Source organism: Myripristis murdjan, chromosome 20 (genome assembly GCF_902150065.1).
Source record: "Myripristis murdjan chromosome 20, fMyrMur1.1, whole genome shotgun sequence".
Lineage (NCBI taxonomy): Eukaryota > Metazoa > Chordata > Actinopteri > Holocentriformes > Holocentridae > Myripristis > Myripristis murdjan.
In genome coordinates, this window is record NC_043999.1 from 16,422,482 (window position 1) to 16,446,413 (window position 23,932).

Consider the following 23,932-nt stretch of genomic DNA (forward strand, 5'->3'; position numbering starts at 1 on the left):
AATACTGCATCTGCAGTTTTCCTGCATCAAAACTATGAATTCGGAAAATGACGCATTATTTCACTATTAGGCCTTACATAATGTAATGAAAACGGAGGGAATTCATCTCACACGTTTACAGCTGGTGAAATGACAGTATTACCATACCAGTCATGTGCCACATGGGAGCCACAGATAAAACGTAAAGGTGTGCCTGGATATCACACTGCTAGACTGTAAACATGACACTGATTTTCATGTCAAGCAGAAAAAACAAATCATCTGAATGTGAGACTGTGTTTGACTCACAGCCAAATGACAACGGTGTTTTCAGTGAAGATGGAAATAATCAGAAGTGAGAACTGCTAATAAGGTTAACCATGAGCACTTTGTTGACCAGCACTGATAGTATATTGTAAGATTCAGTTTCTTTTGGTGTTACTATTTCTCACAAATTGAGTAAATGTGCAGATTTATTTATATTCGCTAAAAATGTGGGAGAAAATCTGGAAAAATAAGCAGCAGTGGAGATCACTGGAGTAGGAGCTTGGAAGATGTGAGTCTCCTGGGAATATTGGGATAGTTGGCAAGTATACTCACACACTGTCTGTATGGGTTTACTGGTCTGGAGTTGTGGATGCTGGTCCTTTTGATTTCCACTGCAGCAGACAGATCAAAGGGCTGATCAAAGACTTAGTGATATGGTACTGTATTTTCTCTCTCTTTCTCTTTTTTCCTCACCAGGATCTTCTCCTCTGCTGTGTTGACCCCAGGTTAACATTATTCTAACGCGCCTCTCTCACTTTCCTTCAGTAAGAAATGTCTTCTTTGTGTCCCTCTGTCTTCTTGATTGTAGGGTTTGGCACTTTGAGGCAGCTTATTCCCACATTCACTCGCTTGTAAACATGGGTGTACCATATATTCACACACACACGCACACAAACACACACAGAGACACAAGGACGATCCATGCATGTCATGCTGTGCCATAGGGTATATTTTATACGCATCACGCTGTACACTATAGGTGTGTATGTCTGTATACAAGTATGTGTGTGCTTTTGTACTCTTGAGTACAAGAGTGGATGCCACTACAATGATGAATAATCCATGTGCAGTGTAAATGAACTTCAGAAACATTGTGTGGTGTTTACCTGGAGCTATTACATTTTCAGAATCCTTTACTGTTTGTTCAGTAATTCATTCTCATTCATCTACGTATTGGATCGTGCTGCCCTCTGTAGTCGGAAAGCAGGGCCTTGCGGCGTATCATGAAGTCTGGAGGTAAACAGCATCATCCATCGAGAAATGGAAAATTTGATTTCACAATACTATTAATATTTATAAAAATGTTCTTCTCAGCGTGATTGTTATTTGATGTGCACTATACTATTTCCAAAAATGACTTCAGTAATGAAAGAATATATCCAGTAATGAATATGCCAGACGCCATTTCTTCAGAGAAGCTTCCAGTGGTGGAGATCTGCATGGTTTTGGTATGAAACTTTGTGTTTTACTGTATAAATCATTAAACTGCATTCATCAGATGGGTCTTATTCTGATCTACTTGTAGTTTGAATTAATTATCATCACATACACTAGGAATTACTTGGAACTATTTCCGTTTTTCCTTTGTATTTGTATGGAATTAACCATTTGTACTGCAAATATGTACTATAATCAAATGTGACTGTGTACTTGTTCTACCCTCTCACGTGGGCAGCCACATACAAATCTGCACTCAACTGTATTTATGCAATTTATGAAAAATGTAAAACAGTTATTTGATTTTTTCTCACAATCAAAATAATAATTCAAAAGGCTACAAGGCTCATGAAACATTTGTGAACATTTGTCAATGAGCTTTAGACTCTTGATCACTGAAAATACTGACATGTTTTTTCTCGATCACAATACTAATTACATTGCAACCAGATTGATTTATTATACTGAATTTCACTGGAGTATTGCGTAGCTATTTAACTGTGTGTTGGAAGCAGTCCATCAGAGTGAGAACCGCAGCTCCTCCCGCTCCACTGAACAGGAGAGCAGCTGCTGAGAGAGAGAGATCCATCACTTAAAGGATCTGGGATGCTTTTTGCTTTCTGGCTGAGCTGCAGAGCTGAGCCTCGAAACACTTTTTACCTAAAACTTGATTACAAAGCTTACCATAACCTTAACCTCACTTTAGCCTGTGACAGACAGATTAGGGTGGGACATGGGAGCGAGCTAGTGTGAGAGAGTGAGAGCGAGTGAGAGAGAGACAGATAGAGAGAGAGTGAGAGTGAGTGAGTGAGAGAGAAACAGAGAGAGAGACAGAGTGAGAGAGCGAGTGAGAGAGAGAGTGAGTGAGTGGGGGAGAATGAGAGAGTGAGACAGAGAGAGAAAGATAGAGAGAGTTAGTGGGAGAGAGTGAGAGAGAGACAGAGAGAGACAGACACACACACACACAGAGAGAGAGAGAGAGAGAGAGAGAGAGAGAGAGAGAGAGAGAATTAACTATAGGTTAATAGATTGCCACCAGAGAGAGATAGAGTGAGAAAGAAGGATCAGAGGAGATGGAAAGTATGTGTGTGTGTGTGTGTGTGTGTGTGAGAGAGAGAGAGAGAGAGAGAAAGAGGGAAAGAGGGGGGTTGATAGCGCTGAGTGAATAGATCTTCAACGCAAATAATATTTGCCAGGAGTGACAAGCTGTCATAAACAGCCAATATATCATTATAAAGCTCACCACATATCATGTCATCCTGACTTTAAGCTGAATTAGCATTCAGCTGTGTGCGCTCTGTTCCCTTCTTACACCCATTGTAGCCATGACCAGTACACTGCAGGCACTCATCTCCATAATCAATAGTTTTTTAATATCCTGCAGTAGTTTGACTTTTACAAACTTCCAGCAGCCACAAAACTTTATTTTACTGGTAAATGGTCCAGAGCCAGCTGCTGAATTTAATGTGGACGGTGATGTTATGTAGCCATGACCAGTGCTTGAGAAACTGAGCAATCCTTATAATCTTACAAGCAGGTTAAATTGCATGAAAAACTGTCGTTTTTTTGGGACTGCTTACCCACTACTCAAACGTGCCGTAACTGGACATAAACATAGGCTTATATGGGCTCATGCTTGTCAGTCTAATGTTGCAGCTCTCTCTCTTATTCTGGCAATAAAATTGTCGGTCTTTGTCTGGAATTCAGTCTCATCTGTGGTTATTACTGATTCTCTTGCAGGTCATTTCAGATGCTTTACGTCTTTGTCCTCAGTTCACCTCTCAGTCCAGGCTACCTCCATTAACAGAGTCCCAGCGGGCGATTATAGACAATTGGACTGAAATTACATTGTGCTGATCATTATTCTTGTCTTGCCCCTGTGTATTTTTGTGTTGCTAAGTTTGTGGTCAAATTAACTTTATGGGCTGCCACTCACTCCTTCCCATAGGAGAAAAGAAATTGATTTGGGGGCTGAACTCAAGAAGCTCTTACACTCTCTCTCTCTCTGTCTCATCTCTCAGTCAGTCACTCTGATGCACAGTGCAAACACACCCTCACATGCATACCTATGAGGATTTTCCTTGAATTTATATATATATGCAAATATACAAATAGAAGCTTTTGTCTGCATCTGTCTTTAAGTGTATGTAACATTTATGTATGTATGCAAATTTTTTGTGTCTACCTCCATGTAAAGTAAGCTTTGTCAACTTAATTTGTGACCACTCATATGGTCAAAGAAGCATTTGTTAGAACAACACCTATTCAACCTGTAGATTCCCTCTGAAACCAAGTATTTTCAGAACATCATTGAACCATCATCTGCTATTGTTGCCTGTATTTATTAGAAATCATATTGCTCACGATATAGCAGTATATATGGGGCTGGGTATGAAAATGAGCTGCCTTTATGCACCTTAAATGCCTTAATACTAGAGATTATTGGACAAAGGAAGTGTCATTCTGTGCCATGTTTATTTTGATGGCTTTGATATGTCATTAACAACAAACTTATCTCAGCTGGCTGGCATGAAAACAGACTCACACACTAAAAAAACATGGGGAGAGAATGACCGAAAAAGGGGAGCGAGGTAAGCCGTTGTGTGTGCAGTGAGATGGTAAGACTTAGAGGAAACACTAAATTAAGGTGAAGAATTAACTAGATTAAAAATGGTGAAATATATTGAATAGGCTATTGTCACCACAAATTACCCTGAAATATTGTGATATTTTATCACACACATTTAAGTCTTTATCACTCACCCCTAGTGTGGATGTTAGCTCTGTCTAGTTCAGTGTTAAATGGTAAGAATTAACTTTAAAATCAATAAATGCCTGTTAACTTTATAAATTATGTAGCGCTAACAGGCATTTGGTTATTAATAAAGTGTGACTGGGTGCATTGCTAGTGAGCTGGCTGTGGCCTGCAGGCCCCTGGATGACCCACATGGCTCTACAGCCATGACTGGGATCTGTGTGTGTATATGTGTGTGTGTGTGTGTGTGTGTGTGTGTGTGTGTGTGTGTGTGTGTGTGTGTGTTGGTGTGTGTTGGTGTGTGTATGTGTGTGTGTGGGTGTCACTGGAGGACTTTGTTTCTCACGCCTTATTAACAGAGGTGTGAGTTAATGCGAGGGGACTCCAGGCATGACAAGCCTCCCTGTCCTTGGGTGTATGTGTATGTTTGCCTACTCATTTAATCAAATGGCCATACTGAGCTGGCTATTATCTGGCTCGGCTGTTCATTAAAGCCCTCTCACAGACACACACAGAGGCACAGAAATGGATCCTGATCCTAATCTGCAGAGAAGGAAATTATTTCCATGCTGTGACATCTTTGAGATATTGTGATGTAAAATAATTTCCCATGCTGCATCATGTTTTGGTTGCTTAGATTTCAATTTCTGTTTTGGTCTTGTTTGTATGTTATGGATCTTTGTTGGACCAGATGTTATAGCTCAGAGAAGGAATGAATATCTGTGAGATTTATATTGGTGAGATTTTTTTTTTTTTTTTACTTTTGTAATTTGACTGGGAGGCTCATTTCCCAGAGGCATGATGCACAATGAGGAACCATGCATGCTTAGGCACATGTGCACACACACACACGCACACACATACACACCCACGGGCACACACACACGGGCACGCCACAGAATCCCTCCTCCCCTAGCAAAATCAGCAGGGAGATCCATAGCCAACTGAGGATGCTGAATTCATATACAGCAGATAAAAGCTTATATCAAACCATCTGCTGAATACTGCATATTCTGAATTGACTGTGTGTATTATATATATATTTATATGTGTGTGTGTGTGTGTGTGTGTGTGTGTGTGTGTGTGTGTGTGTGTGTGTGTATGTGTGTGTGTGCGTGGCCAGTAGGGGCATTGCAATCTCCTTTTTCCCTAAGTTATTATTGCTGCTCCTCAGATCCTCTGCTGCCTCGCTGATTGCTTTTCATATGCATCATTAGTCAGAGGATATTAACAAGATGAACAAACCATTTCATATACGTGTGTGTGTGTGTGTGTGTGTGTGTGTGAAGGGCAAAGGGTTGGGGGAAGGGTGGCACAGGCATTCATACATGCATTCTGACTCACACATGCACACACGCACACACACTGATAGTCGAAAGAACAGTTCACCCTCCATCAAGTGGGCTATGTTTGTGTGTTGAGCGCATGCTATACAAGGCTGGTGTGTGTTGTGAGGATCAGCGAAGGCAGTGTAGGCTGTAACCTGTGTGTAGTGTAAGTCCACCAGGAGACGAGGGCAGAGGAACGGCTTGAATAATTCACTCTGACCATGGGAGCTGAGCTCACGCCCTCCCAGAAACAGCTCGCTCCCTGCATTTAAACCTGCATTTACACCTGGTGGAAACTGATAGGTAGCTGTGTAAATGTGGATAGATGTATTGAACTCGCCTCTTCCACTTTGAAATGTATTACGCATTAACACAAAGAGTGCAGTGTTCACGGCACTGCAAATACCTTCATCTTAACAAGTCATTTAGTCTCATATTAACTCTGAAAATCTTGTTTGTGCAAAACTCTGCCATTGGGATGAAATAATCCCACTTGTTTTTAGGATTTTTTTCTGGGAACAGAAGAAGGCAGAGCAACCAACCAAGAAAACAACACTGGAAACATGAAAATTGTGGAAACAAGTTGTTCAGTATTGGAAACAAGCGAGATACTTGTTTTAAGAAAAATAAGATTTTATGGCCAGACATGAGACTAACTAAGATGTTTTTTTGTTTGTTTTTTTGTGTTGGGATACGTTATGAATGCAAATCATTACATAATTGATTGTGGCCTCTGTCTGTGTGGTGCGCTGCTCAGTCAGCACAAATCCTATGGAGGAAAAGCTCATACATACATAATTTATTTGAGTAGTAGAGCGCTGGCCTCAGGTAGCCCGGCTGCCTAACAACGACAACTCACATTACCCAGTGTCTCGCTGGGTGTCGGGCTTTGAAAATGTCAATATTACTAGTTAACTACACTGCACTGCTTTATTAATCTCATTTAGTGTTTAAATCTAGTTTTTTTTAAAAAAAGGTATAAAAAGCAACCAATTAGATGAGATAATCCCACTTGTTTCCAATGCAGCTTCACTTGGTTCAGGATCTTGTCTTAGAAAAAGCACAAATATGTTGAAACAAGGCAGAAGGAGGCAGGTTAGCCCACTAGTATGAAGAAAATGACACTTGATTCATTAAAAAATCTGGAAATAAGTGGGATTATCTACTCAAACATTTTTTGAATCCTGTTCGAACAAAAAACACAATTTTAATATGAATGAATATGAGACCTAATGGCCTGTTAAGATGGACTATTTTTAGTAGTTTTAGAGCTGCAGCTAACAATTATTTTCATTATTAAGTAATTTATTTACTATTTCCTTGATTAATAGATTAATCGATGAATAGATAATAGATTAATTGATTAATAGATTAATAGAGTGGTTTGGTCCCTAAAAAGGTGAATAATGTTGATCACAATTTTCCAGAGCCAAAGGTGACGTCCTCAAATGTTTTGTTTTGTCTCAACCAGCAGTCCACAGCCCAGAGATATTCGGTTTACTGTCACAGAGGACTAAAGAAACCAGAAAATATTCACATTTGAGAAGCTGGAATCAGAGAATTTTCTCTTAAAAATGACTCAAAATGATTATTTCATTACCAAAGTAGCTGGTGATTAAGTCTGTTCATCAATACCTCATTTCCTGTAAATGAATTCACTAGAAACTGCTACAATGCAAAAAATATATATGAATGACATTTTAACATTAATCACTCTGAATAGGGATCAACTTGGGAATTTGGACCATAAAAAAGTTTGAAATCCCTGTTAGATAATACAGAAATAGTGCTACACAATGATTTGTATTTTGTTATTGGACTGGATTATTGTATATTTGTCTGGGCAGCTTCTGTGTGGAATATGCATGAACATGTCATTCATTCATTCATTCATTCATTTTCCAAACCGCTTATCCTCGTAAAGGTCGCGGGATGAACATTTCATTTCCTTTTTAAATAAGCTTTGGATAAATATTGAGATCAACAATCCTAATAGTTCTTAGTGTCCTCAGTGTGCTCTGTGTGCCTGTAGTTTGTGGACTGGAGTCACAGGATGTTAAACGGCTCTCCAGGAGGATCATATAGGCTCACCCTGTTTCAAATTCAGCACAGCGCCGAAGCGTGTGAGATCACTCCAGCAGGTCACCTTCAACTTCAGCACCATTTAGCGCTGTGCCAATTTGTCATCATTATCATCATCTTCATAATGCCACCCATGCCATAAAAAACAAAAGTACTACGGTTTGCGATTAGAGGATGCAAAAGACGTGCGTGCCGTGCTCTCCTGGGCTCATTGTGTTTTGACTGATGTTGGCAAACAAGGAATGACAGGTTCTCCCAAATTGAAATGTCAGCCATCACGTTAATTCCAGAGAATCAGTGTGAGAAAGAGAGAGAGAGAGAGAGAGAGAGAGAGAGAGAGAAGGAGCAGAGAAGTGTTTCTGTCTACCCATAACACCCCTCTCCCCCGCCTCCTTACCATCCCCTCCTTCCTGTTTTATTGCCCCCCCTTTTAATTTTTCATTTGTCACAGCATCTCCAATTATTCCACATCGCCGTCCCCTGCCGTTTTCACATTCCACCTCTCGACCAAACGCTCACCACGCTCTGCCTCTCTCTCTCTCTCTCTCTCCCCCTCCCCCTCATGTCCTCTCTCTCTCTCTCTCTCTATCTCCCTCCCCTCTCTCTCTCTCTCTCTCTCTACCTCTCGGTTTCAGTGAGATGAAGCAGGAGCTGGCGGAGGAAGGCAGCAGATGCTCCATCCTCTCCAAGCAGCACCGCTTCAACGAACACTGCTGCATCCGCTGCTGCGCGCCCTTCACCTTCCTGCTCAACCCCAAGCGCCAGTGCCTGGACTGCCAGTACAACGTCTGCAAGACCTGCCGCACCTACAGCAAGAGGGACAAAGCCTGGCTCTGCTCCGCATGCCAGAAGGGCAGGTCAGTGTGTACACACACACGTTTATACTCACACATACACAGGCGGCGCGAGACAGAGGCATGAATGGGGATACATAGTACAGATGGGGTGAAAAGGGATAGGAGGCAAGCAGTGGATTTGTAAAGTGGAGATGAGAGAGAAGATTGGGAATGCTGAGGAATGGAGAGATTGGGATGGGGCAAGAGGGGGACAGGGACAGATGTGGCAAAAAAGAGAGAAGGTGGAAGGAACAGGTGCATTGTAGCGGACAGTTATTTGAGAAGATTTGTGTGGTGCGAGGGACCGGGATGCTAAAAGCAGTCAATACTGCAAGCATGGGTTTTTCTAGGATTTCATTTTTTGGACAATATAATACATAAATCCCATTAATTTCTAATGGAGAAAATGTGCATGCATATACATTTATACATTTATTATTATTATTATTATTTTACCTTTTTTTGGGAGGGGGAGACCTGATCACTGATCACAGCTCTGGTAGTTGTAGAGGAGAGGAGGGAAGATGTTGGACCAGTGGGAGAGAGAGAAGATACAGTAGGAGATGGAGGTGTGAGGAGATATGTGATGTGTAGTATAAGTATTTATTTCTTTGTATGTATATGGATGGTGGGCTAAACCTGTAGAGGAGAATGAGTACACTGCTGGATAAAGAGACGGAGAGACGGACCTACACAGAAACAGAGAGAGACATCGAAACAGGGCAGGAATCATCAGATGTGATGTTTTTTCAGTTTGATTTAATTTTTCTTTTTACACTCCAGGGATTCACTTTTTCGACACGCAACTCTCATTCCTTTCTAGTATGAAATCACTGTTGTCTTGATTTTTTTTTTTTTTTTTTGCCCTTTTCTGTTTGTTTTGCAATCACAGCCATTGCCACAAGGGAAATCAGAAAAGGGGATTTTAGGGAAAGGAAGCAGGGGATGCACGTTTGTCATTCACAGAACAACGGAAAACAATCTGTGGCACGTAAGAGGCGGGAGAATGTGCTGCAGCTGGTTGTATTTGCATATGTGTATCACAATTCTGTGTGTGTGTGTGTGTGTGTGTGTGTGTGTGTATTGATTAAGGCTTTTTATGCATGCGTGCCTGTCCACAGCTTTGAGAGGCTGTAGTAACCCTGACTCACTACTGGATGAGCACGAAGCTCTCTCAGGGCTGGGTGGGGTGTTGGAGATACTACTACGCTATGCTGGAGTGTGTAGGTCTGACCGTGTGTGTGTATGGTGGATTCATGTGTGTATTGCAAGCTCAGGATATTGTGTGTGTGAATGTGTGTGTGTGTGTGTGTGTGTGTGTGTGTGTGTGCGCACTTGTCTTACAGAGCGTGCATCAGTGTGTTTGAAGATTCCTCGAGTCAGTTTGAGCGAGTCTATATGTAGTGTTGCCTTGAGCTGACAGTCAAACTGTCATGTTTCCACCACCTGAGCCTCTGCTGGTGGAGCTAATGTGTTCATAAAAAACTAATATGATACACCAGCTCTGTGTGTGTGTGTGTGTGTGTGGGTTTGTGCTGGATTTTATACCTGAAAGAGCAAGCTTTGGGGTGTGTTATCAAAAGAAAGAAGGCAATAAAAGATAGAAGGGATGTTGTGGTGTGTGAAGTGTGTGGTGGTGCATTTTGAAGTCAGTGGGAGAAGGTGGCGCTGGAAGGGATTACAGAGCATGACGAAGCCATCCGAAGATGTCCCTTTTCTTCCTTTGAATCCCGCGTTCTCTCTGTCTTTCTCTCTCTCTCTCTCTATCTCTCTCACTCTCTCTCTCTCTGTCATTGATTGATTTTTGCTGCATGGCGGACTGAGTTAGACCCGCTGAGTCCTGGTGCACAAGACAAGGAGGAGGAGGAGGAGAACATGAAGGAGGAGGGAAGAAAGGCTAGAGGACATGAGGAAGGGATAATAGTAGTAGAAAGAGGTGGCAAGGTTTGCATCAATCATCTGTCACACCCCCCCTTTTCTCTCTCTCTCTCTCTCTCTCTCTCTCTCTCTGTTTCTCTCCGCCTGAGGCTCAGTAATGTTCTCATTAGGGGTTTAGACTGAGTCACAGATGGGCCTGATGTCACAACATTGCCGTCTACCAGCTACATATAAATACAGCACTTTTCATTAGCGCATTAAACAGGCTTAAATCTGGTCTTAGCATGAATTACTCTCTCTGGGTGGAGCTGTGTCGGTTGAAACAGTGATTTAGAGCTTGCATGCGCTGGAGGCTAGGGAAGCCACAAATGCTATTTTGAATATGCCCGTCACCACTGTCAGGGTAGATGATATTGTCAAGAAAACCACTGATTAGCTGTTAAACAGACTGTAACCGCTTGGAAATAACTACCGAGTAAGGAAGATTGCTTTCTAAATGAATATCTGTGTACGCTGTGAGTTTAAAAGAGATTCACACTGCCATTAATAAACTGTAGCAGAAAGTAATTTGTCATTGTGATTTGTTTTTCTCTTGATGTGCCAACAAATGTTGAATAAAGACAGAAAATAAGAGTCATGTTGTCTTCAAATGTGAATAAATGAAGTACAACCTCAGTGACGGGGATGCACCGTAGTGCATACAACATTACTTACATAAAACATTTTCATTAATATTATCTCCTATCAGCATTTGCAGCATCAGTCATTTTGGCAGGCTTATTAAAAAATATATTTTTCTGAGGGATTCTGTTGTTGAATCTAAATGCAGAAAAAGGGAACAGACTGCCAAATGGTCACACCAACATGTACCGGCTGTGCATCAACATCCACAGAAGCACGGCCGTGCTGCTCAGACGCGCAGTGTTTTGAAGGGAAAGCAGATTTATACTCAGCACACACACACACACACACACACACACACACACACACACACACACACGCTCACACTGAACTCACACATACTCAAGGGCGCACATGAATGCATGTATTGAGGGACACCATGTCGGCAAGTAAACAGACATTTGAGCACACACATTTGCAGTGATTATTTGTTGGTCTGTTACATTTCTGAGCTGCTGTATTTGAGACTTGAATAGGCACTGCTTCATTTAATGTTTTAATTTTATTAAACCAGATAAACATAGCTGACAATTTCAGTGATTTTCATGTTTTTACATTATCTTACATGATCCTCTGTGGGTACAAAGATTTTACAGCCATGGGGTTTCAGACCTTTTTTGAGAATGAAAACAATTACAAGAAAATATTTGAAAGTCACATTAGCATGCTTCGCTGTGATTAGTGCTGTTGGTGAAAACCTTGTATGTCCAAATGTCAACTATTCAGACTCTAAAGGCTCATTTATGCGCAACGTTAAATACGGATACGGATATGAACACGGATACCAGCGGAGCCTTCTGTTCATACTCTGCATTCATTTTGTCCGTATTTGTGCATGTTTTCAGAAATCATAGTGATACATAAAATAACTATGTCCATTTCAAATGCTGTAACCTTCACTGCCCACATACTTCCATGTGTCCCTTACGTTGGCATGGATGTTAAGCAATAAATCCACTAGAGGGCAGCTTAGAGTCCAAAGTTTCTGACAATTACAATGGTGGCGATGGTGGAGGAGGTCGTAATAATGTACCTGCTACAAAGAGGCAAAAGCAGAGACAGTGCTGTAGATCAGTGTTCCCCAACCCAGTCCTCAATGACCACTTGTCCTGCAGGTTTTGGTTTCAGCTCTGCTTTTTCACACCTGATCCATTTAAGTGCTTCATGCTGATTGGTTGAAGCAGCTCTGCCTGAACAGGGCGTGCAGGAAGATGCGTGGGCCTTAATTGGGTCAGGTGCGCAAGAGCAGAGCTGAAACCAAATCCTGCAGGACAGGCGGTCCTTGAGGACTGGGTTGGGGAACACTGCTGTAGATGACAGTGGTCAGTTAGGTCATTAAATGCATCATGACAGGAGGACAGAGAATTCTTTTTTTCCTATTATGAACAAGAAATTTCTTCCTTGTGTCTTGCTCATAGCCTGGTCTCACTTGAACTACTGGCTGCACTGCCCCTATGATTTCCGTGTTACTGCTCTGCTTCATCTGTATCCCTATGATTTCTGAAAACATGCACTAATACGGACGAAATGAATGCAGAGTATGAACAGAAGGCTCCGCTGGTATCCATGTCCATATCCATATCCGTATTTAACGTTGCGCATAAATGAGCCTTTAGAGTCTTGAATAGTTGACATTTGGACATACAAGGTTTTCACCAACAGCACTAATCACAGCGAGGCATGCTAATGTGACTTTCAAATATTTTCTTGTAATTGTTTTCATCCTGTCTAGCCTTTAAGCAGGATACAACAAATCATTTATGCTCAACCTCGATCTGTTGCCCTGAGGAGATTTTCGTCAAGGCAAGCACTGTTTCCAACTCAGAGATTGGTTTGGTGTGTGTGTGTGTGTGTTAAGGTGACATATGGAGAGAAAAGAGCTGGTGATTCAGTTTAATCTGTTGAACCTGAAGAACACCTGCCTGCTCACCTATGTGCCAGCACTCACACACACACGCACACATGCTGTGCATGCTCGAACCATAATTTTCACTCCTGAGTGAATAGGACAAGCATGACGTTGTGCAGTTCGGTAGAATTTAACCGCAAGGCCCATCCTGAGCCACGGTCCTCACTGCACAAACAAACATTTAATTGCAGGAGGGAAGAAGAGAAGGGGAGGGAGCAAGAGATGAAGAGAGATGACGGTCAAGATAAATTGAGGGAGGCAGACAGGGAAGAAGATAATGAGAAAGATAATAATCAAAGTCATAAACTTCTTGTCTCCGCTGACCAACGGTGCTGATACAAATTCTATTGAATTAACATTAAATCCTCTTTTTGTTTTGCCTGTTACGTCGCTTTGTGGCCCTGTCTCTGCATTTTACTGTCTCTGTCTCCTGCTATCGTTTCCATACCCTATCTCTTTATCTTTTTCTTGCCCTCCTTCTCGCTCTTCCCTCTCTCTCTCTCTCTCTTCGTCACGCCCCCTCTATGTGGCTAATGAAGTCTCCATTTTCCACATTTACATTTCAACTACTGCATCTTGCTGCTTAATCTGCAGAAATGGACCACTCTGGCTGTGCCTCTTTATATAGTCCTTAGGCTACAGAATGATGTGTGTGTGCCTGTGTGTGTATGTATGTGTGTTTGCATGCGCAGCGTATGCACTTAGTAATATACTAAGTAACAAAATGTTCTTTCCAGTTTATGGAATTCATAATCTCATCCTAAAGGAGATTATGCCATCAACTATAAACGATACACCATATTGTGCTGTGCTCTGTGCATACACAATGAGCATGCACACATACAGGAGATGCAGGCGCATAAATACACATTGCTTATGCACATACACACCCAAACACACCAACACTGATTGATTAAATTTTAATCACCTTTGTTTTTCCCGTTAAATTCTCTCTAAAATATTTTAATAAGGGTGACTCAATTTCTGCGTCATCACTGCGTCAGTACACAGAACGCGTATGCAAACGCAAACACACACACATACCTGTATACACATAAGCAGTCACACACACATGCGCACAAGCACTACTGCAGTTTCACTACGACATTAACCCTCCCTCATCTTGTGATTGTGAGTCTAATTGAACAGAGCAGGCCCCCGGCCCTGTAATGGTGGCGTAGCGCTACAGCTGACAGACAGCTAGGTGGTTCAAAGCAAGACACACTCCCTGTCCACATTTAATTATGTGCTTCTCTGCAGTCGCTCTGCCTCATGCTGAAGGCCAGGCAGAAGCTTATTGGCTCCAGGGCTTGACACACCCATTCAAACACTCTGATTCCCCCCCCTGATAGGGTAGTTGATACACTATCATGCAACCATGCAAACACACACGCACTCACAATCTCAGATATCACACACATATCCACTTGTCGTTGTGCCCATCAGCTCCTGTCACCTCCTCATAGTGTTTGTGAATAATCCCTGCTGTTTGTTTTCACCTGTAAGCTGCAGCAGATGGATGGGGTTTGTCATAACGATTCAGATAGTGACAGATAACTTGTCAATGGCAGAGCAGCACATTAAGAGTCGGCTGCTGATTGTGTTGTCCTGATGTTTAAGAACGGTGACTCCGGGGGCGCCCTGGTGGCTCGCCGTGTGGAGCGTGTATCATGTAATGCTAAGGCTTATCCACAGCAGCCTGGGTTCAAATATGGCCCAGACCCTTTGCTGCATGTCATCCCCTTTTTCTGCCCCTGTTTGATGTATGTTATATACCATTAAAATCCATAACATGAATTAACATTTGAGCTTATCACTTGTTTACCCTTCAGGTCTTGATTAATCTCTACTGGAAGCATTTGCACAAAACTTGGTTGGAAGGTTGGTCATAGGTCAGCAAAGAGGTGAGTGACTTTTCAGGCCAATGGGCTTAAAGGGGGCGGGGCAACAGGTGGGGCGGCACTCATCAACCTTCCACACTGTGGCTGAAAGAAGGCTATGTTGTAGCACAAACAGGACCGTAACTTTCAGCTGTGACCTTGGCAGAGGTCTGCACTCTGCTGACTGTCCTCGTGCTGTGCTGTGCCACTTGTGACTCTGTGGTGGAGTCTTGTCGTGCAACTGGCTTTATATTGCTATCGTTTGGTGCAACGCTCTGAGCAGTTAAGACAAACTGTCTATGATTTATGACTGTGTCTTCCCATCCAAAGTCATTCTCCAATTTCAGTGCATGAACTGGCATCAGTGAGGAAGCCAGTTTGAGTTTTTATTTGGACACAGACAACATCAGTGTCCAAGTGCTGGCTGCAGTTGTTAATCTGTTAATGTACCATGCAGCTGAATTGTCTCCAGTCACTATCTATCACATCCTCTTGTCAATATGTAGCATTATTCGGCAGGAAGTGTGCCTATTTCACTTTGTGTGTGGCCTGTGCAGAATGAGTGGTCTTTCACCTGTCTGGCTCCAGGTTAAGACATCGTTACCAAAGTGTGTGGTTTTGTGCGTTTGCTGTTGTTTATGGGTGTACATGTGTACATTTTGCTCCTATGATCTATATTTGTGGTATTTGTTTTGATCTCCCCAAACGTTCTCACAAGAGTTGTCACTGCGTGTGTGTTTCCCTGTGTGTTTACAAAAGATGGCAATGATATATCCTCCTTGCTCTTTTCTGCTCCTACCAGACAAGCACCTGCGGCCTGGAGAGGGAGAGAGACACAAATAGAAAGAAAAGGAAAGGAGCATGATCTTTTTCCGTCCTCTTTTTGCGGGAGTATTTTTATCGGTGCGGGTGAGCAAGACTCGTCTGAGACATGGAGGGTGTGCCCTACAGTGCTGGGCTGCAGATGAACTGTATGCACAGCGCTGCCACTGAAGTCTCAGCGTTACAAACGTTTACATGGCTGTATCCCTCGCTCTCCCGCTGCTTGTTTGCTCTGATATGTTTTTACACGTTGAGGGAGGCGATAAAGTGGAATCGGAGGGAGACGAGAAGAACTGGAGCTGCTGGAGGGATAGCTGAAGGCAGGACTTTCTATTCAGAGCCTATTCCAAGGGGAAAAGTGTGTAATTGGCGACCAAAGATGGTGCAACTGCCACATCGCACTTTGGTTTCAAGTTTCTATTTCCACATCCACCACTTCTTGCCTGCTGCGAAACATCATACTGAACAAATGTGGTGTGGTACGATGGTGCAAGAAGAAAAAGGATGAAACAGAGAAATGCATCGTTGTGCATTTCATGTCCTGTACTCCCTTGAAGGTTTAGATCATTTGAAATAGTTGGGAGAACACAGAGTGCAGCTGAATCCTACCTGCAGCCCCATGTCGACATGAGTTAGAGGAACAGGCGCAGCGAGGAGAGCAAGTAATCATCCTCTCCCCTCTCCTTCCGTCCTTCCCTCCCTCCATCTTTCCCCTTCCCTCCTCCTTAATCTGTCCCTGCCTGCATCGCCTTCTCCTCTCTCCCTCCTTTACGGCCTTGTCTTGTGTCCAAGCCAGCTGACACGGGAGCCACCAGCCGCTCGTAACTCTTGTCTGATGATTTGTGCAGTCAGTCAGGCAGCACAGCACACACTCCTGCACTTAAAATCATCTGTGCAAAAACCTGTGTAAAACTGCGTGTCCGCTCTCCTGAACTACACACATCCACCGACACGCACCACACATAATTTAGCAGTGCTGGTGAGTTAGGTTTAGGCATTTCCTAGCGGACCAGACCACGTACCTTTGACTAAGATCCATTTAAGTACCCAGCTTTCATTAATTGAAACACAGCCTAAATCAGAAACCTTGAAGCTTGGATTTTACTAATGCAATTTGTGGAAGAGCTTCCTCAAAGCTAATTACTGCTGAGTATTCCAGCCTTGAAGCAATCTTGGTGCGTGTGTGTGTGTGTGTGTGTGTGTGTGTGTGTGTGTGTGTAAAAATGTGCACGTTCCCGGCACCTGTGTGCGTGTTTATATCGAGCAGATTTCTGTAAGTTAAAGTCTGTATCTATGTGTTTGTGTGTTTGTGTGTGTGTGTGTGTGTGTGTGTGTGTGTGCATGGCTGCCTGCAGTGGTTGTGACTGCTCCACGCTGTGTGGTCCCCAGTGTTCTGCCAAAGCACCTCTCTCTGTAGGGGATCAGGTTGTGTAGCAGGTGATAAACAACTGCAATCCAGGTAAACATGCATGTCAAAACACACGCCTACACAGACACGTGTACACACACACACACACACACACACACACATATATGGAGGAAGCCTGGGAAATGGAGGCTGACCACTGAAGCCAGAGAGACAAGAGTGACTCAGAGCAATATCTGCAAAATAACACTCAGTGGTATTCACACAAACACATTAATATGTCTGATTAAAATCATACCAAACAGAGCATGTACTGTGTGTGTACGTATTTTTCTATGCAACTATGTTTGTGTTTGGATTTGTGTTTGTGGTTGTGTTTGTGTGTGTGTGTGTCCACGCACACACACACACACACACACACACACACACACACCAAGTCCAGGTCCTGCCATGAACCTGGTCACACTGAATCACTGTTGTGAGTCAGGAAGCAGCGCAGTCTCCAGTTAGCGTCATCTACAATCTGCAGGTTTGCTGCACTCTGAGCTCTGCTGTGTTTCCCCTGGGTAATTTCATTCGCATTTAGCTCTGCACTGTGATTTAGGAAACGGGCTCCCACGTGAATGGGGTCGTTTGTGGCTCGCGATTACAGGCCTGCCTGCACAGAGGTGATTGGAAATCTCATGATTCCTAAATCGGTTTATACAGTAAGTTGGCTGCTGGATCAGAATGGCGGCTAAAGCCCTTGTTGTTTTTACTGTGGGTTAGTGGGATTGGGGAGGGAAACTGTTTACCTCACAGTGGAACAAAGTAGGCAAGGTAACAGCCAAACATATTCACTCACTGTTGCAGCAGTTTGCAAAGGCCTGATATCAAATTATGCCGCTTTATGATAGTTTATTTGCAGCTACTACGTCTTGTATATTGCTGCTGTTAAAGATTCTCAGTCATTTTTAACCATGGCATTTTGGGGTTTGACTGTAAATAGCAGCTACAATGATTCACAAAAGCAGTGTGTTTTACTGAGGAACCACCAAAGAGCGACTGAGTCAAATAGAAAGTGTAGTTTACTTATTGAATGTCTGATCCCACTGAACTGATTCTGCGATCCTCTCCTCCCGCACTATTGGCTCTAGGCTAGAGCGGCTGCTTCTGCAGATGTGATCTATCAAAAACATCTCCGGTGTGGGAGGAGCCCCGCTGCACTGCCAGTCATATCTCATATCCTGGTAGGCTGGCAGCGGTCTGCCAGGACAGGATGCAAGCTGCGTGATTGGCAGATCAATGAAGCGAATCTGTGCTCGCTGATAAAGAATTAAGAAGTTTGCCTTCTTTCACTGAAATTCTTTGGTGCCACTCAAGTGCACCCACTCCATTACTTTCTGCCTCCCTCTTTTTCTTTCTCTCTTTTTATGAATATGGCATGAAATGGCATAAAATCCTAAGGTGTTGCATGATCTTTCTTTCTTTCTCCTGGCTTTACCTCACTTGTTCTCTCACTCTCTTGCTCCCTTCTCCCTGAGGCAGATAGTACTATCTGATCCTCTGCCACAGTGAACTCTCTGCAGCAGCAAAGACATGAGATATTGACACTATATTGACATTCCTGTATGCATCGCACGTTCCCTGCCGCTCAACCTGAGAGCCTCCTTTGATGAAATAGAGACAGCAAGGGAGAGGTGGGATATTTGTTTTTTGCCAATATTCCAACATATCCATACACGTCTAGACTTAGGATTTATTTTTACTTACGCTTTATTTCAGCCATGGCCCACTTCAAATAGCAAACAATAACCAAAAGGCCTCTTGCAGTGGTTGGAGTTTAAAATTAAATTCAAAATAGCTGCATTAATCCCTCCCTCAGACCACAAACAGGACAGTGATCCAGCTGATTGGGGTTAGTATGGGGTCAGCCAAAAAGTTCACCAGATGTAGATATCCTGCAAACATGTAATAACATGGATTATTCCTTAAATTCCTTTTGGACTGCAAATTCCCACAAACAAGAGGCATACAAAACATTTGTGATGTCATTTTGCGACAATACTGAGCTTGTGCCAGGGCACCTGAGGGGAAAGTTGACCTGATCATGTTTTGGATCAAAACTGCATTTTGAGAACAGTGTATTTGCTATTCTCAGATCTCACAGGGCTACAGTAGCTTCACTGGGGCATGGTAGAGTGATGCTAAGGGCTGAGGCTGTCACAGAAGAGTGTTTTCCAATTTGTAAATGTGGATGACAGGGTCAGTATTACCATATTTGTGTTTGTGAAAGGATTTTGGGCACCTACAGTGCATTTAATGATAGTACAAATGTATTTTGTGAAAGCGAGACAGAATATTGTAGCCGTTTCCAAAACAAATGTTAAATATTAACAATGTGTTTTAAATTTAAAATATTTCAAATTACACATCAAAGGGTATAAATGTGCCATTATTTTCTTTGAAAATACCTGACAGTTTTGTCAGTGCACTGGCTGATATCCGCTAGCTTCCTCTCTCTCTCTCTCTATGCTCATGTATGCAGAGATATGCACGCCTCGCACGCTCCCGGACTTTGTGCTCCTGGAAAGTGAGCGATTGCATATGAATAGCAGGTAGCGGAATATGCTAATGTCACTATCCAACTGTCCCTGTTCTGCCTGAGTTTTGAGGGGCTTCAAATGATGTACTGTATATACACACACACTTATTCCTCTCTGCTGCATATCAATGAATCCGCATCGCTCCAGGTCTCTGTCTCATCGTACCTCCTCTCCCATTTTTCAGTGCCTTAAATGAGGCTTACCCGGTGTTGTGCTGCAGAGCTGTCAGCACTCGGCACTCGGCCTTGTTTAGTCATGATTTCCCACCTGAGTGAGGAGTGCTGTTTGATCTCATTTGTTTAAAATCATCTGCTGTTATTAAGCCTGTGCCTTTCGGGCTTTGGAGACTGGTGGGTTAGTACTGGCAGACGTCCTATACAATTGTCTACCTTTTCTGGCCATGTAGTCGACTGCAAGGCTGCAGCCCTGGAGGCTCTCTTCGCTCCTCATCGTCCAACCAATCAGAAGTCACCACCCTCCCCTTAAAACAAGCAGCTGTGTCCGCCAGTTTCAAACAACCTCTGATAGCAAGTAAGCAAATTCTGTGTAACGCACCTGTAAAGGCAAGTCTTTATTTGTTTGCCATTTCAACTTTTACATTTTTGGTACGAATAACATTTTTATGTCAACACACCAAAATAAAAACTGGTAGCAACACTAGTAACTGACCTTCACAAGTATCTAGATGACCGCTGTGCAGCTTTTATCCTGTTCAAATCCCGCACCTTAAAGTGTTATCAGTGCGAGCCAGGCTTACATTTCTAGCCATCCTACGTGAATTTTTCTACCAGCAGTGTTTTCCAAGCAAAATGTTAGCTGCTGTAATGATGGTGCAGCACTGCAGCAAGCAGATAAGACGTATTTTTGTTATGTGTAATCTGGCTAAAGTTATATTCTGCCGTGTCACTCTTTACCGTAAGTCACATTTGAGTAGCATTTAGAGAGCGTCTTGCTTCTGTAATTTTCTGTATTTCTGGTTGAAACAGGATACCTGGGATACAGTACAGGAAGGCATTATTCAGAAGTTGCCAGAGGTGAAACCGATGGCTAGCGGTGCCTCTTAAAGGACAGTTCCGGTGTGATTGATTTCTATATTCATGTGCAGCCACTGAAGATACTGTACATCAGTTTTGACACATCCCTCAGGCTCCTTCACTGCCATTCAATTTCAACAGAAGGTGATTTTTTTTTTTTTTTCTCCCAAGAGGTGATGTTCTTGACTTTATATGTGGTACATGCAAATGATAGTGCCTTGGTATTGGTTCTTCATATTTTCACACTGTGTTGAAAAACAGTGGAATGCCCCTTTATGGACAGTACTGTAGGTGCATACACGACGTAAACACTTTTGGAGGTGGGTGGAAATAAGGAGGGAGTTAAAAGGAATTAAGGGGAGCCCAGTTTGCCCTTCCTCCCCATGATGAAGTGTTTTGCATTTTGTTTCACAAGTTAGTCATCACTGCGGGATTGTTCCAAAATGTGTGATGGTATTATTGGTTTGACTTTTTTTTTTTTTTTAGTACACCCACTGGGACATGATGAGGTAACCAAAGAAATTTTTGAGGAAGGCGGTATAATATATTTTGTAATTTTTTTTTACATGCATTTTTAAATGTCTTTTTTTTATTTTCTTGTGAAATTTAACTCCATTTAGGGAAACTGGGAATGCTTAAATACATAGATAATTGCCTCATTAAGAGATTCTATAATCAAGAACTGGGTAGAACTATAATTACACAGTGTCATTAATCACGCAGGTGTTAAAACACCACGGGTATCTTGCAGCCGACCGTCAAATACAGACACAATACAGAGAGTTCCTACTCTGCGGTGTCTTTGAGCTCAACCAAAACAGAGTAGTGATATTGAAACACAACCCCCCTCTCTCGGTGTCTTTTGGGCTATTTGTTCAGTACAGCAGCAGAGGAACCTCAGTGATGCTGGATGATTCAAACTGGATCAAAGCAGCCGTTCGTATCAGGTCTGCCAATGGGAGTGATATCAAAGCAACAAATAGACGTGCATTCAGGCACATACAGACACAAACACACAAAAAAAAAGCGTGTTGCTGTGTGTACGTGCAGCACGAGTGCACACACACACACACACGCACATACGCATAGATACAAACAAACACTGCGTCTCTATCAGGCCTGGATTTGTGCACACAGAAAAACAAAGCTCAGGCGGCTGCAGAGGCAAAAAGACATTTTGTGCATACATGTGCATTTTTCTGTGTTTGTGTGTGTGTGTGAGAGAGAATGCTCTGATTAGCTGTGCACACCAGACCCAAACCCCTGACTGACCAGCTGATTGGCTGATTGACTAATTGACTGAGTGGCTGGTTTGCTTAACGGCTGACTGGATAACTGCTTCTGACAGTACATATAGATCAGTGCTGCACATTGGCTGCACCTTGTCAATGCAGTATTCACATTGTGTGTGTGTGTGTGTGTGTGTGTGTGTGTGTGTGTGTGTGTGTGTGTATGTGCGTGTGTATTTTCCCTAGCCTACAGATGTGAGCAATTGCCATTGACGCTGTAGAGGCTCTGCGGTTTCTGTACTGATTACCTGACTTGTGGATTCATTCATTTTAAATGAAGTCCTCCTCATATATATCTATCCATCCATCCATCTATCTATCCCCTCCAACTCCAAGGCGCAGAAACCACTCCACTCCTCCTCTGCTGAGATTATTTTTCACGCCACCAAACAGCCGCAGGACCCGCACCCCCACACTCACCAGCATCTTGGGCAAATTCGTTTTAGCGAGCACTTTCTTCTCAGCTGGAACTAAACAACAAAGTCAGTTTGTGTGTGATGGCCCCTGATGCTGCCCGCTGCCTCTCCCTCTGAGGCTTGTTGATGCACTGATGGTAAAGACCAGTGCGTCAGCAGCCCTAACCCCACCTGCAGAGGACAGGACTGCTTCTACCCAGTGTCAATGGCTCAAATACCTGCAGGCAGAGACAGTGCTTCTACCAGCAAACACACGCACACACACACACTATCTCTCTCTCTCTCTCTCTCTCTCTCTCTCTCTCTCTCTCTCTCTCTCTCTCTCTCTCTCTCTCTCTCCCTCTCTCTCTCTCTCTCTCGTGGACAAGCAAACAACAGTGATGGGGGCAGCCAAACACACACAGATGCAGGAATGCAAGGACAAATCCAGGATGAAACAAACGCAAAGTCAGATGTAGACACAAGGAGAGAAATGCAGAATTGAAGGAAGGAAGGAGTGAAGGAAGAAATGAGTGTAAGCTAAACACGTCTTTGGGTATAAGCTCGTCATGCTTACTAATCCCTTTCCCAGCCACCTCCACACACCACAACACACACACACACACACACACACACACACACACACACACACACACACACACACTGCATTTCCACTCTAATTTGCCACTGCTGTAGTTTTCTTCTGTGATGGCGTGGAGGAGATGGATTTTGTTGTTTTGTGTTTTTGCAGGGCAGCAGTCTTATTTACAAGTCAAATGTGGGTTTGTTAGTTTGTCCCACTGCTGTCCATGTTTATTCATGTCCCTTCTGTTGCTTCGGGTCAGACAGAGAACACCGGCTTCCCCCAGTAAGCTTCATTCAGTAACACCCTGGCATTTACTCGCAGTGTGCTGTCACTTCACAATGTCTATCCTTAGAATAAACTCCGCAACATTTGCATTTACATTTTAGGCATTTAGCTGAAGGTGTCATCCAGTAATGAAGGAGGAGCAAGGAGAGCAGAGACAGGAGAAAAGCTACAGTGTAGATATTTCTTCTTTTTTTTTTTACCATTTCTGTCTCACACGTACAGCACACAGAACATCCTACTATGACTGTACTTGTACATCTCCATACCAACACACAGAGACTATACCTATGTCCTATACATCATTCCTCCATAACCATTTAATCAGTTTACCTCATTTATGGCTATAGTTATCACTATTTGTCGCTTATTTTTTGGGAACTGCACAGCAAAAGGCTTTTTGGATTCTTTATTTAGGTGAACTGCACTGATGCACATGAATTATTTGTTATTATAATATCATTATTTAAGACTATGACAGGGTCCAATATTTTTTGTTATCATGTGATTTTTCTATAGGCATGAATTTCATTTTTGTTTTTGTTTTTTTGTTTGTTTTTTTTTGCACGTTGGCTTTGGCAACTTGGAAGTTGCCAAAGCCAAATAAAAAAAAAAAATCCTTGGAGAAATTAAGGCACACCTTGACATTTAGTTAATTCATTTTTTAGAAATTAGCTTAGTTTTTAGTTGTTAGAAATTATCAGTAGCATTAGCACTCAGTTAAAACTCTATATTTGGTACATTTTCATCAGTAGAATGA

The 23,932-nt window shown here is 42.7% G+C and overlaps 1 protein-coding gene across 2 annotated transcripts in view; it reads left to right on the forward strand.

Moving 5' to 3' along the window:
• Nucleotides 1-23,932, forward strand: part of myripb (myosin VIIA and Rab interacting protein b) — a 131,759-nt gene that overhangs the window by 54,813 nt on the left and 53,014 nt on the right. For both annotated transcript variants that reach the window (XM_030078842.1, XM_030078843.1), the window contains exon 3: nucleotides 8,265-8,486. In XM_030078842.1, the coding sequence (XP_029934702.1) occupies nucleotides 8,265-8,486 (222 nt within the window). The remainder of the gene's footprint in view (nucleotides 1-8,264; nucleotides 8,487-23,932) is intronic.